The sequence below is a fragment of the Anguilla rostrata genome, chromosome 16 (genome assembly GCF_018555375.3).
Source record: "Anguilla rostrata isolate EN2019 chromosome 16, ASM1855537v3, whole genome shotgun sequence".
Classification (NCBI taxonomy): Eukaryota; Metazoa; Chordata; class Actinopteri; order Anguilliformes; family Anguillidae; genus Anguilla; species Anguilla rostrata.
In genome coordinates this window covers 14,384,039-14,398,406 of record NC_057948.1, presented here as the reverse complement: position 1 = coordinate 14,398,406, position 14,368 = coordinate 14,384,039, and the positions used below count along the sequence as shown (strand labels likewise).

Genomic DNA, 14,368 nt, shown 5'->3' with positions numbered 1-14,368 from the left:
TTCATCTTATACATATTTTATAAACTATTTTTGAAGATACTCTACAATAGCGAAACCTATGAAACGATTCATTTATGCACTATAAAAGTAGATGCACTCCGAGAGGTAAATATTTAGGCTAATACTGTTTCATTTAATATTGTTTTCTTTTTTTATTTATACACAGCATTCTCTCTAAATTTCAATGAAAATGTAATACAGGACATCTTAAATTAATTGAGAGAGAAGCGGAATACTTGCTTATAAACGTTTAGAATAAAGCTCCATAGCAGTTATTTTAAACATTATAATGCATAGGCTAGGCTAAGCGTGCTTACGGTTCGGGAAGAGATGCATTCCAACCTAGGCTAACTGGCGAAATTTGACGCACATTACTAAGACATATCTCGTTTGCGGAGTATCATCTACAACACTGCATTAGCAAATAGTAGAATATCTTTATGAAAATATATAATTAAATATTTGTACCATTATTTACAAATCATTAGCATTTGCACGATTAACACAAGGAATTTAGAGAGGGGGAGAAAACACATTTCTTGTCTTCAGTATATCTGCAGTATTGCACTTTAGCAATTAGTAGAATATATGTTATGAAAATATATAATTAAATATAAATTATTTGTATTTACACCATAATTTACACATCATTAGCATTTATACGATAATTGGCCTAATTTAGAGAGGGGGAGGCCTTAACAAATTTATAATAACAACAAACAACAACTATTGTTATTATTATTATTACTATTATTATTATTATTATTATCAATCATTTAATCAGCAGCCCAGCTTCTAAATGAGAGTATCAATGCAATTACGATATGCAACTACATAAGCTATAAGGTACCACAGCAGAGTGGCCCAAATCGATGTGAATGAGACGCAGTAGCCTATGTGTTTCTTATTTTAAGATAAAACGTTTAATTTCTATTTGTTTACATCTTATTTATTCCTTTATGTCCGTTTATAACTTTCCCTTTTACAATCATTAACATTTCTTTAGCATACTTTAATCTACCTATGACCATTTATAAGGCCTAACAGGAAGAAGTTTTAACATTTAAAATGGCACTGTTTACTGAAAGATAAAAAATGTTATAAACTATTTAATAATTGCAGGCTTCGCGTCCCATAGAGTGAAAATGAAATGTTAAAGCTTCCCTGGCCACAACACTTATTCCGAAAAGAATCCATATTTTTTTCGGTGTTCGGCAGCCGTTCCGTGTTTCAAATGAGCCAGCAGAGAGCCGAGGACCGCGTTGTCGCTCACGCTCTGTGGCAAAACATCAAAGTCTAGGAAGACCGCGATTTCAGATTTGCTCGGCGTTTGGATTGTTACTTCTCATCGCTTTTGACGAATCTGGGAATTTGGGTGTTTTATATAAAAGGAAGGAATATCGGAGGCCTTCTGTTTATAAATTAATTTATATCCATAGAAGAGAAAGCAGCTGTCTTCCTATCAAAACATAGTCGTTCATTTCCTCAAACGGGGCTGGTGGCGAGGAAACGCGTAAATAACAGCGAAATATCTAGTCTGAATTGATAATGGCTCGTCCCCGACCACGGGAGTACAAATCTGGGGATCTGGTTTTTGCAAAAATGAAAGGATACCCACACTGGCCAGCAAGGGTGAGTAGGCTATGTGATGTAGCCGGGCCGCGGAGAAGGGAGGCGGGGTTGCCGGAGACAATGCAACCGGCAGAGGACGGTGGATGCCGTAGTGCTTGCGTCTTAAATCTTTTTCCGCAGAAGACCGCGCGGTATTGAGCATTGACCTTCAACAGGCCATTATTATTTACGCTAGTAGCCTATATGATTCATTTGGTCCGATATACGTTACACACAAATTATAAATGCGAGGGAATTGACTCGCCAGTTAGGTTGCTATCTTGTAAGCAGTCTTCTCCTGGCCATATCGATTGTGTTTGTGCAGTGTAAGTAAATGCCACGCTGGTGTTTCCTTAACTTCTCTCCATCTTACATGCTTTTTTTGTGAAGCAGAGGCTGGAACGTGACATTTAGCCCACGCTTTAGGTCAGTCGTGTTTAAAATGAGTCGGGGGGACAGATTCCCCAATTGTAAACAATTTCTCAGGGAAGAGCAGTGCGCTCGCTTGTTGTCGTAATGATACTGAACATTCCTTGTTTCGCGAATGACAAAAACCGTTCCACGGCTGCGTGGCTTACAGTTCACGGGGAGGCGAGACCTCTGTGAGGACAATGTCACAGTGGCCTACGTGGATATATTAACTTTTTCAGATTTGTTAGGCGGGGCTCTAAATTAAGCCCGACCGCTAACTGTGCTATAAGCGAATCAGCGTTTTCTTTTAGTCAATGGAAAATCCAAATTGTCTTGCCAAGCTACCATTCATGGAAGGGAGTGTTACAAACGCGTTTACTTAATGGTAGTAACTAACTGTCACGTAACTGTGTTTACATGCCGAGATCGAGGTTATTACAAAGCTGTTAAAACTAAAAGTCAACATTTTCAAACCCACAATGTTTGAGATGACCAACTGTAGCCTACAGTGGTAACAATGTACTGTTGAGATGCTGTAACAATATTTAACGTTAAACATTTGAATTGTAATAAAAATAGATTCACAGTAGCCTTGAGTGTGGTTGATTTAAACGTCATTAGCTACTCGTAACCATGGAAACTGTTGCATTCAGGTCATTCCGGGTTAAATTCAACGAGAATTGGCGTATAGACGTCATTAGATATCAATTTGATTGAGTTTCATCACTTCCGGTTTTTATTGATTTACAGCAGTCTCTACATTCAAATATTTTGCATGTAGAGACTGACTCGTGCCATGGATACAGGTATGAATAGTTAGGTTATTATTTTTAGCAATTCGTTTAATATATAATGAACATCTGACCTTGACGTAGTTTTGTAAAATCTTTGTAGTTTTTATTTTAACCCTTTAAGGTGTGAGATCAAAAATATATGATTAGAATGTTCTTAACTGGACATTCTAAAGCTGATGTGACAATCACTACTGGTAATTGAAAGCAGTGGAGTTTTAGAAAACTGACACACATTCAAACAAACACATTCCATAAAACCTACTTTTCAAAGGTTTAAAGGAATACAGATGTGAATATTAGTCCAATGTCCATGGAATGAGTTATTTACAAAGTTGCTTAGCCTATTATATCAAACACAAAGCAATTTCATGAAGACTGAAGATTATACTCCTGGCAATATTCTATAGGAGAGTATAGCTATATTTAATTACAGATATAAACGATTCACTTTAAAGTATATTACTGGCTGAAATGCTATACCTATATATGAAGTATCCAATAAAAAAGCTTGAGGCAAATATAATCTTCCAGTTTTTTCTGATTCAACATGAACAATTGTTTATCCTGTTTCTTACCAGTCAAGATCATCAGCACAGTTTAGCGTTTATTTGTATACTTACTGATGGCTTGCCTGGGCTAGGTGTAGTCTGACTTTTGAAATAAAGTTGTACCTTGAAAGTGAAAGACACTGTTATAATACAGAGAATGCAGTGACACATGTAGAATCCAAACACTCAAATCATTATCGATCCATGTCCTAACTCAAACTGTGTAAATTTATCAATACAGTAACAAATGACAGTTTTCCATTTTACAGTATTTAAAGTGATCCCTGTATTTACATACACTCATTCTAGCGGCTAGCACACCTGCTCTATGAATGATCATTTTGATTGATTGGTCATATTTTAATTTTGCCTGATTTATTCCTTATTTTGTTTCCAGATCGACGAACTTCCGGAAGGAGCTGTCAAGCCACCTGCAAATAAATACCCAATCTTCTTCTTTGGCACTCACGAAACGTATGCCTATGCATTTTTTTATTGCATTATCCCAGATAATCAAAATAATCAAGATTCCGTATTGATATCTCAGTGATGAAAGTTGAGTGGAAAATTATCTGCTGCCAGTCTGTCTCACAGTGAAGCATTTGGCTTCTGAATACTTGTGAAGTAGTAAGTATTCAGCTGGCATGGGGGCACAGAGAGGGTACAACAAGAGGTTGATGGGAGATGCAGTCCAGGGCTTGATGTTGTGGAATATGTTTAAGAAGCACTATACTACACTTCCCATCAGGCTTTACAGTAAACATTGAATGTCTCTGTGTACTGACCAACAATTATATTAACAATTAAAGAATTGCACTGGTTTAAATAAAATAAAAACTTGAATAAATTACAACTGTGTAATCACTATTAAATAAAGGATAAAGTTATACTATCCTTGCCATTATTTATTACCAATCAGAAAAGATTGTTATTCCTGACATTGTTTAATTTTCTTGACTTCTTGTGTGTCTTAATGAGCTTTAACTTTAGGTGTCAGAATACTGGCAGCCAGTATGGGCCTGTATTTACAGTTTGACTTTTTTTGTATAATTCTTTTTTTTTTTTGATAATTCAACACGACACACATAATAGTTTCACTTTGTGCATGTGAGACGGCACACTAAGAGGAGACTTGGTGAACCACTGACATGACCTTTTTCCCCACTTCGACAAATTACAGGGCATTCTTGGGGCCAAAAGATTTGCTTCCATACAAGGACTATAAGGATAAATTTGGCAAATCCAACAAAAGGAAAGGCTTTAATGAAGGCCTGTGGGAAATTGAGAATAATCCTGGCGTTAAATTCACTGGCTACCAGGTGGGTAGTGCTCCATGCTTATGTTATTATCGATGGATGTGTGTGGAGAATTAAAAGAACATTGTGGAATATGAATTGATTAAATAAGCACAGGTAATGTTTTATGGAATTAGTGAAGAGATTAATTAAATGGGGATGTTATGTAATGAGTGTTGGAAGGGCGATCTTGGTAAGTGATCATGTAATAATGAGAATGCAGAAATTGGTGATGGAGACCCAATCAGAAAGCAGCACTTGTAGTGATGTGGTGATGATGTAGTGAGGAGGTGAGGCTTGCTGACCCTGTGCTGTGTGCAAAGGCCATCCAGCAGCAGAGCTCCTCAGAAACAGAAGGCGAGGGGGGAAACGCAGCGGACGGGAGCAGCGAGGGTGAGGAGGGTGACCCCGTAGAGACAAAGGGGGACAAGGCTGGGTCCAAGCGGAAAAAGACCGGCTCTTCAAAGGTACGAACGTCAAGATCTCCACAACACTCTGAAAGGCACATGGGGGAGTCACTGAAGTGGAGATTTTTTGTCAGTTTCTGTCTACCTCCATCTATCCCATCCATTTTACCTTCCATCTTACCGTATCCATCCAAGTTCCCTTTCATTTTAAGTGCTGTGTGTGTGCACGTGTGTGCGAGAGAGAGAGAAAGAGCGAGAGAAACAGAAGAACTGCGTTAATTTGTCATGTCTGTGAATTGTGAAAACTGATAGTTTAACAGCATATAATTTATAGTTAAAAAAGGTTCAATCTACAGGACATGTTCCAAATCAGAGGTGCTTTGACTGTAATTGCACACCGCGGTTTTTACAATATATTTATAGATACTTCATCCCTCAATAACAGCAGAGAGATGAAGCTGACAGAAATGTTCAGAGAGTTGACCCACACCCACCCCCTCTAAAAAAAAATAATAAATAATGAAAACCCTGGTGCAGCACTTCTCCAGTCTTTCCTTAGCAACCACTGTTGCTTAGCAACTGCAGTGCCTGGTAAGCACCCATTTCCTAGACAGTAGTATATTAGAAGATATTTGCTTATAAATAAGGGCTGATGTCAGCTTACACTATGTTTTTTTGCACAGGGTCTCTGATCCCTACTAATTTGGGCTTGAATGGTTTAGTCTAAGTCACTAACATAGTGGATTTAAAAAAGTTTTCTGCTGCCTTGTGTTATTTTTCATCCATTTTGTGATCACAGAATTTAAAGTAAAAAAAATTCAACTTCATATGTGTATTACTTAAAAGAAATGACAAAGAGAGACAGTATTCAGACTGGATTCTGTGCCATAAGAAGTGATGGTCTTCACCTAATCACTGCATGAAGCTAATCATCAGGGGGAAAATGTATAATATGCTAAATATATTCACACCATAGATGTGCAAGGTATCAATTTTTCAGGGAGAGATATAATTCACCCTACTGACTTACTGACCAATCAGATGTCAGCAATGCCTCAAAGGACATTGATCTGAGCATGTTTCTCCCAGAAGGCCTCCAAGCTGTCCAGGAAGGGCTCGGGTGCGGAAGATGAGAAGGATGGACAGGAGGAAGATCACAAGAGTGGCTCGGAGGCCGGAGATGCTGATAATGACAACGACTTGCAAAATGCTTCAGAAAACAAGAAAGCAAGCCAAGGGGTAACTTTTAATATAGCCAACACTGTCACAAACAGCAACTCCTGCATAACACTGAAAGTCTGTTTAATTCTGTTCAGCTCAGTTCAGAAAGTACTCAGTTTCCAGCGATACAGCTTAACCCCTAAAGAACATCATAAACAGGAATACAATCAGATTTATAGAAAGTTAAATGGAAAAGGTACCACTATGGGGCAAACTTTCTGTTGCAAGGGGTGCTGAAATGGTGAATAAGCCGTATTCCTTATCTGAAAGACAATATTTGTTAGACATATTTGTACATTTTTATGTTCAGTTGCTGTAAAATTATAACAAATGTTCAGATTTTTATGGGGCTTTTTGCATATCATTCAGTATCTATAAAATTGAGTTTACTGTATTTTGATCTGCCATGGTGCAGTCTCTGTGTGGATTCTACTTGTTTTAATGTAAAAAAACATTAATTGTTGTATTCTTTTCCAGACCCAGTTACTCAGAGAAGAACGCTAGCCTTTCCTGAGGAGGCGGCTTTAAGGGAAGTCATTAAATTGTGACTGTCAAGTGTTATTGGAAATGTGACATTTTCATTACTTTCTTACTCTCCGTTTCAAACACCCATCCCAACTAAACAGGGCTCTCATCTTGTATCTCAGCTTAAAAAAATGTTTTTTCCTACCATGACACAGAAGCATTCCTTATTCAACTATGTGGTCAATTCCAATGAGTGACCAAAGCAGACCAAACAGATCAGCATATGATCACAGCTGATTTGTTCAGCTTGTGCCATTTGTTCATTTTCCAATGATTTTCTCAGTCTCTCATAGTCAGTAGTATCTGTAATGCAGCATTCACCTTATTACTTGTATATTGTCGCATAAAACTGCATTATTATAAAATGGTAAAAGAAAATGGACTACCTTTTGGAATATTTGTCTGTAGAAAGCTCATTCTGCGCTACATCACTGTTTTATGTAATCAGAAGAAAACTGAATGGAAAAAGTAGACTAAATGTATGAAGTATTGTGCACAAAGGGTTGCAATTTGTAACTCCGTAATATATTCATATATATTTTATTTTGCCGTAGAATATAGTATCACTAGTATTCTTCTAAACCTCTAGGCGACTGCTCATCTTTTTACGGAAAAGTAAAATATTACCCGTCTGTGTGTCTTTGGAATGGGTTATGTTTTTAGGGCTTTTAAAATGGCATGCATGACCACTGCACATACATATCGTGAGACACAAGAGGTTACCGACGTTCCTTTCGGTTTTCCCATCAACCCGCAGTTTACCGTTTGCACTACTGCCACGGGTCAGGTATACCACTGTGCACTGCAGTCTGGGGAAGCAGCACTCATGATGACGTGATAAAAACTCTCCGTTCTTCAGCGACACGACTGTGTTTCTCTAACAGTGAGCTTGGGGGGAAACCTGCATTTCAGTGCTCACATTTCCTCTTCCAAAAGTAAGGCATTCCATTTACATTATACAAGTTGCCTTTTGCTTTGCGATTATTATTTTTTTGTCAGTACAAAGAATATATTCTATTTATTTTTTGATGCTAAGTAGAAACGCTGTGGGGAGATATAACCTCTTTTTTCCTGAGTTTCGATGACATTTTGATCTTTGTTTATGCTTGTGATTGGACATGTTTTTACATTTTCCAGGATTGTAGTTTTTTGCCATTTATGGAAAAAAGATTTTGCACAATAAAATCATTGGAATGCAGAGTGTATCATGCGCTGTTGTGTTTTTGCAGAAATGCATTGGCATTGTCCCTCTGTACAGTAGCAAACATTTTCCTGTTTGTTCCAAGTGTGCAGTTGAGAAGTTGGAAAAGATAAACAAGGCCGTCAACACACCCCACTGGATGCCATGCAGGGCTCATATTATTTTTAGCTGGGCTATCTGACATTAACAACTTTGGCTCATCTTGTTTCTGTCTCTACCAAGCAATCACCTCACAGCATGATGTACTGTGCTTTTATGCCTTGCTTGATTTCATTTAACATTTTGTTTGATCCCCTGTGGTCAAGGTAGAAGCTATGAGTGATTGAGATGCACAATCCCTGAACACAGCAATAAACACATTCATAAACAGTGACACTGTAAGCACTTATGCAACAGTACTTGTAGGAATATTGCTGTCAGGTTTCAGGCAGGTTTTGCCTGCTGTCTGTTAATTTCTCATTGTTTATTGTATATTTGTCCAGAGAGCACAGCAACACATTACAGACTTTAAAGGGAATGTGCTTGGGAACAGACAGGCATCTAGGAGGCATTTACAGAGGCAGAGGCTGCACTGACGTAAAGCCCATGAACTGAATAGAAGGTCATATGCTAAATGTAATGTTTAACTGCAGCCATCTCTGAAATCAAACCAGAAAAAGTCCAGAAATGTCCCAACAGCTGTGCACAATGGCTACAGCATGGAAACACTGCGATGAGCAGTGCACATCAGAATAAAGCAGGGCCACATTGTAGGAAATAAATTGGTTAATTTCAACAAAACTATGAGGGTTCAGACAACATGTAAGAAACCTCTGCGCTCATTGATAATTTATTTAATCTTTTTTTCTTTAACTGTCCGTTTCAGCTAAAGTTTCGAGTAAATCTCTTTTGAAAAAGGATCAAATACTGTCATACCAGAATAACCTTCAAGCGGAGGGACCTGTATCCGGCACCAGCGTCAATAAAGAACATGAAATACTGCCCCCAGTGGCCAACATTTGTCATCTGCGAAAAAAGAGCGGAAGTGTCTACCGTCTGACGTCATGAATGTGCATAGTAAACAGAGGCCATGACATAGAAAAGGCTGTCCTCTTTAAAGAAAAATGTTTCAGGGATATCGTTTTAGCAATACATATCGTTGATACGACGCGTTATCAAAAGAAATCTAACTTACACTGCAATATGGCAACGGGTGGTGGAGCAGCACAAAATCTGGAAGGACAAGCCTCGAACTACGCGCACTCTGGAGTGGGAAGAAACGCCGCAGCGCTTCCGAATGGAGCCGTAGCCGCTGCACCAATTTCCCCTTCGGCAGTAGGCCTCCACCGGGAGCCCATGTACAATTGGCAAGCCACAAAAAGCTCTGTTAAAGAACGGTTTGCCTTTCTGTTTAATAATGAGTTACTGAGCGATGTGAAGTTTGTGGTGGGCAAGGGCAGACAGGCACAGAGGATCCCGGCGCATAAATTTGTACTAGCAGCAGGTAGCGCTGTATTTGACGCCATGTTCAACGGGGGCATGGCGACGACCTCAGCCGAGATAGAGCTTCCGGACGTGGAGCCAGCCGCATTCCTGGCGTTGCTCAGGTATGCTCGTGGAAAAGAAAATGCCGAGCTGTAGATAACTAGCTAGCTAGCAATGCAGTAAAAAAAAAAAAAGCAAGGTTGTGAAAAATTAGTGCAAGTGCCTGTGGCTAACATTAGCTAGGTTGGCTGATTCTGATTTAATTGACCATGTTTTCATTCGTTTTCAACAGCTTGCTGCCTAGCTAGGCATCTGACGTAAAATTATAAAACTGATTAGCTTACTTGCTAATTTTATATTTTGGTGTATAACCAACTTCGATAAGCCTGTATCGTCTTCGATGATGTCAGCTTCTGCTTTCTGTCTAGAATTTCATTTTAATTAACTTTCTGCAAGTCATGCTTTTCAATGAGGTAGTCGCCTAGCGGCATGTGTATACAAGACTGAACATTTGATATTGGCATTAGTAGAACAAAAAGTTACATTTGGTTTTAATTGCTTTTAATGTTCTGTCTTGATTGAATGAAGGTTTCTGTATTCTGACGAAGTCCACATTGGTCCAGAGACTGTCATGACCACACTTTATACTGCAAAAAAATACGCGGTTCCTGCATTGGAGGCGCATTGTGTAGAATTTTTGACCAAGCACCTCAGAGCCGACAACGCTTTCATGCTACTCACACAGGTAAGATTATACTACGAAACATTAGCAAAATTCCAATTGTGTATGTAAACCGTTCACTTTATCAGCAAAACGACGCAGGATGGGCTACTCACCGTTTCCGAGGTAAATTTAAATAAGACTATTTCAAGTGCACCCCACGACCCTGCTTGGAAACGTTTCAAATACTCAGTTCGCTTCTTATAATGAACTTGTCACTATCGAAACACGAATATGATTATTTCTAACCATGTGCAGAAGCTCATTTTGCTATTTTAAAATAAAATTATTTATTTTTCGTTACACGGGGATCCGAAATGCCACTGGCTTTTAAATTCCACAAAGCAGTGCTTCATGAGTGGTAATTTGGTTGAAAAATCCTAAAAATATGGGTTCTGGTTTTCCTTTATACTCCTCACTTAATTGACTAATTAACGCAGCTTATTGGTGATATCTGCACTCACGCCTTTAAAAACCATTTCCTGGGACATGCAAAAGCACAAGTGGACAAGGGCTTGAGTTATATAAAACTGGTCTGCAACCCTAGTCCCGGAGAACCACAAGCTCTGCTGGTTTTTGTTTTCACCTTAAACTCAGCACACAGGTCAGACCTAAATAATCGAGTAAAGTTTACTGTGTTACCAACTGCTGTAATTGATTGTGCAGAGTAACAGTGAAAACCAGCACAGCCTGTGGCTCTCCAGGACCAGGGTTGCAGGCCCCTGATATGAAGGGTAAAATGAACAAGACCTCTGACATCACGCAACACCCGACACGTTGCTGAGAGACGAAGATGCAACCATGTTGTTGACATTGCCGGCATTTGGAGTTGGAGTGCTTTGCAAATTATCTTCTTATCATTGTGACCTAGACACACTGTGAATCAACATTGGGCTAATGTCAATTTCTTTACTCAAATTCAAATGACAAGAGAGGAAGAGGTGAGTCATCCACCACCTAACCTAATTTTTTGGTTATTCCCTCAGTCTGAATTTGCAGTGATGCAGACTTACCAAGAGGGCAGTTCGATTGTGCAAAATGTCTGCACAAGAGCACGTGCAAAAGCGGTTTGACAATGGGACTGCCCTAAGCCCTCATTCACTTGGCAGGGAAACACCTTTGAGTCCACAAGTCCAGAAAATGGGATTCAGCCAACAAAACAAAAACCAGCAGACACTTTGGTTCTCCAGAACTGAGGATTCCACCTGGCACAGGGTGTAGCACCCCTGTGGGTGGGAACACTGCATCGTTCAGAACCTGATTTATTACTGATGAAGTGTGCAGTTACTTTGCTTACAGAAAATCAAATCCAGACTGTTATGAATTCAGTGAAATCTACATTGTATTCCAAACACATTGTATTATTAACACTCCCTGATTAACAGGTTGATCAACAGTGTAAAAAATTGTAATAGTTTTTTTTTTTAAACCTTAATGATTAGGTTGTTATCCCACATGAGGTCCTAGAAAACCTTGCAGATTACTGTGAAAAGTCCTTGAATTTTGCCTCAGAAATAACCAATGGCACCATTGTGGATGGGAGTGACCCTTTCTAATTTGAATGGATTGTTTTTGTTTTTTCAAGGCTAGATTGTTTGATGAACCTCAACTCGCCAGCCTCTGTCTGGACACAATAGATAAAAGCACAGCAGATGCAATAAATGCTGAAGGCTTCACGGACATTGATTTAGGTACGGGACTCCTTTAAGCGTTTTCTTAAGTGAAGTTATTTGTCTTAATGTGTCAATAATATGCTGTGTGAATATTCTAGTTTTTAGCCATGATTGCCTGTTTATACGGTAGGTAGTCAATCTCTTCAATTGTTGCGTGTTTATGAAACTAGTATTTGGCCTCCGTTTTATGTTCCTCGGTGTGCGTCTCTTAAGTTTTCCTCTTGCGGTTGCAGACACGCTGTGCGCCGTGCTGGAGCGCGATACGCTGGGGATTCGGGAGAGCCGCCTGTTTGGCGCGGTGGTGCGCTGGGCGGACGCAGAGTGTTATAGGCAGCAGCTGCCTCTCACCTCTGAGAACAAACAGAAAGTTCTGGGCAAAGCGCTCACGCTCATTCGCTTCCCACTCATGACTGTGGAAGAGTTTGCGGCAGGTAAATGTCCGTTTTTCAAAAAAAGACTGTAGAAAAAAATATATACATTTGTTTGGGTTTACCTGTGTTTGGATATCCATAGCTAAGTATTAATACATAACGTATGCTTTTATTTTTTTTCATTTTTGAAGTCAAACAGATTAAACAGATAACTTCTAAATATAACGATGCTGTGTTTGTGTATATACTGTACGTATAGCATTACAGGAGAGTTAATGAATTTGGAAAGTGCTGTTTCTGTTTGTCTTTTTTTGTTTCTGAAAGAATCACCGAAACCAGTTTGATATTCTTTCTCATGCAACAGGGCCTGCCCAGTCTGGGATTTTGTTCGATCGGGAGGTGGTAAATATGTTTTTACACTTTACAGTAAACCCCAAACCCCGCGTAGACTACATTGACAGGCCCAGGTGTTGTCTCAGGGGGAAGGAATGCAGCATTAATAGGTTCCAGCAGGTTGAAAGTCGCTGGGGATACAGTGGCACCAGTGACAGAATTAGGTGAGCTGAGATTGCTTTACCCATTGTATAGGCCTCACATATCCCCCCTGTTTTATTAGTTTCACCCCATTAAGTTACATGTTTTACATATTTACGTTTGCTGACATAGCTAATTGTTTGTCTTCTCCCTCCCTACAGGTTCAATGTAAATAGGCGAATATCAATAGTGGGGCTTGGACTGTACGGTTCTATTCATGGACCCACAGATTACCAGGTCAACATACAGGTACGTTTCATATGCAGTGCAAAACCATAAGTCCAGATGATTTATATGGCGTTTATGTGATTTAAATTGTTGTTGTTTAAATAGCAATTTGTGTTTGTCCATACAGATCATTGAAAGTGACAAGGGCTTAACTCTTGGGCAGAATGACACAGGGTTCAGTTGTGATGGAACGGCAAGCACATTCAGAGTGATGTTCAAGGAGCCTATTGAAATCATAGCAAATGTCAGCTACACGGCTTGCGCAACACTCAAGGTGAGATTGGCTTCTGAGGAGTATGTGATGTAGCGCTGTGTATGCACCATTCATTCATTTTTACCATTTACAGTGGTCTTCTGTAGTAATTTTGGATGGTTGATGTGCACACATACTTAAATAATGCGCAAGTAATTCTATGAGTAAATATCCTTTTGTGCTACAATATGTAGTTTTTTTTACATTTTGTCTAAATATCATGTATACAGTGTAAATCTCAAAGTGTATCGATTATTCAAAGTTCATTGATTATTCAATGCACTTATACTCAGTACACTGACTTTTTCCCCCACAGGGTCCAGATTCCCATTATGGAACAAAAGGACTAAAGAAAGTGAGTCATGAATCAGCGACAGGGACCAAGACAACTTTCTTCTTCTTCAGCTCTCCAGGGAATAACAATGGCACGTCGGTAGAGGATGGACAGATTCCAGAAATCATCTTCTACTCATAAAAACACCATCGGCTGGAACCCACACTGTACGCACACTGTAGAGGAGGAACCTGCTCTGTATACATGCACCGCTGAGAAGATCTCAATCTCAACTGTGTGTTGAGCTGGGCTTTCAAAACATACTGCCGTTTATGTGCATTTGACTAATCCTCATGGCTTGCTCTCAACTGGAACAAAGTGGTCAGTCCAGGAACAGTCAGATCAGGGACGATACCATAAGAACTTGTGACTATCAGAGCTACATGTATCATCTGTCTCAAACAGGGCCTGTATGTTGTTAGGGATTGCTCACAGTGCTCTGTCTCTTCTGTAAATAGCAGCAGCCTGTCCTGTGATGGTTGTTTTTTTTTCCTTTCTACAAATGTTTAGTGATTTCCCCTCGATGTTGGCTGTGACTTTGCAGGAATCATATCAACATCATGCTGAACTTTGGCGTTCTCTTTTTTTTGTACTGTCACGTTTAGTTGGAATAAAACACTAAAGAGTATCAAGGCTTCTAAAGGCTATGAAACGCTTCTACAGAAATGTTAAATGTTTACAGGCTTAAAAAAACAACGTGCTTGTGAATGAGGCCAGCACAGCTCCTTTGTATGTCTACATTGCCGCATAAGTAAGGAAACCTTGTATCGCTCACTG

General features: G+C 39.3%; 2 protein-coding genes across 5 annotated transcripts; both read left to right on the top strand.

The window, feature by feature from the left end:
• The first annotated feature begins 1,213 nt into the window (after window positions 1-1,213).
• Window positions 1,214-8,010, top strand: LOC135241989 (hepatoma-derived growth factor-related protein 3-like). 3 transcript variants are annotated; one of them, XM_064312834.1, is made up of 6 exons: window positions 1,214-1,632; window positions 3,762-3,838; window positions 4,545-4,683; window positions 4,995-5,126; window positions 6,156-6,305; window positions 6,765-8,010. In XM_064312834.1, exons 1-6 carry the CDS (start codon window positions 1,549-1,551, stop codon window positions 6,789-6,791), a joined length of 609 nt encoding a protein of 202 aa, XP_064168904.1. In that variant the 5' UTR covers window positions 1,214-1,548; the 3' UTR covers window positions 6,792-8,010. The 3 variants fall into 3 exon arrangements, with proteins under 3 accessions (XP_064168904.1, XP_064168902.1, XP_064168903.1); XM_064312832.1 differs by having other exon boundaries at window positions 1,216-1,632; window positions 4,983-5,126; XM_064312833.1 differs by having other exon boundaries at window positions 1,217-1,632; window positions 4,983-5,126; window positions 6,159-6,305.
• A 1,022-nt stretch (window positions 8,011-9,032) lies between these two features.
• On the top strand, window positions 9,033-14,219 carry LOC135241983 (BTB/POZ domain-containing protein 1-like). Of its 2 annotated transcripts, none has more exons than XM_064312821.1 (8): window positions 9,033-9,599; window positions 10,066-10,222; window positions 11,784-11,889; window positions 12,105-12,302; window positions 12,607-12,799; window positions 12,938-13,025; window positions 13,132-13,278; window positions 13,574-14,219. In XM_064312821.1, exons 1-8 carry the CDS (start codon window positions 9,061-9,063, stop codon window positions 13,730-13,732), a joined length of 1,587 nt encoding a protein of 528 aa, XP_064168891.1. In that variant the 5' UTR covers window positions 9,033-9,060; the 3' UTR covers window positions 13,733-14,219. The 2 variants fall into 2 exon arrangements, with proteins under 2 accessions (XP_064168891.1, XP_064168892.1); XM_064312822.1 differs by having other exon boundaries at window positions 9,034-9,599; window positions 12,670-12,799.
• The last annotated feature ends 149 nt before the right edge of the window (window positions 14,220-14,368 follow it).

Coding starts and splice junctions, on each gene's coding strand:
- LOC135241983 (XM_064312821.1), top strand. CDS start 9,061: ATGTGCATAGTAAACAGAGGCCATGACATAGAAAAGGCTGTCCTCTTT. Junction 9,600..10,065: donor GCATTCCTGGCGTTGCTCAG/GTATGCTCGTGG, acceptor GATTGAATGAAG/GTTTCTGTATTCTGACGAAG. Junction 12,303..12,606: donor TGTGGAAGAGTTTGCGGCAG/GTAAATGTCCGT, acceptor CTCATGCAACAG/GGCCTGCCCAGTCTGGGATT.
- LOC135241989 (XM_064312832.1), top strand. CDS start 1,549: ATGGCTCGTCCCCGACCACGGGAGTACAAATCTGGGGATCTGGTTTTT. Junction 3,839..4,544: donor TTCTTTGGCACTCACGAAAC/GTATGCCTATGC, acceptor GACAAATTACAG/GGCATTCTTGGGGCCAAAAG. Junction 5,127..6,155: donor AAAAGACCGGCTCTTCAAAG/GTACGAACGTCA, acceptor TGTTTCTCCCAG/AAGGCCTCCAAGCTGTCCAG.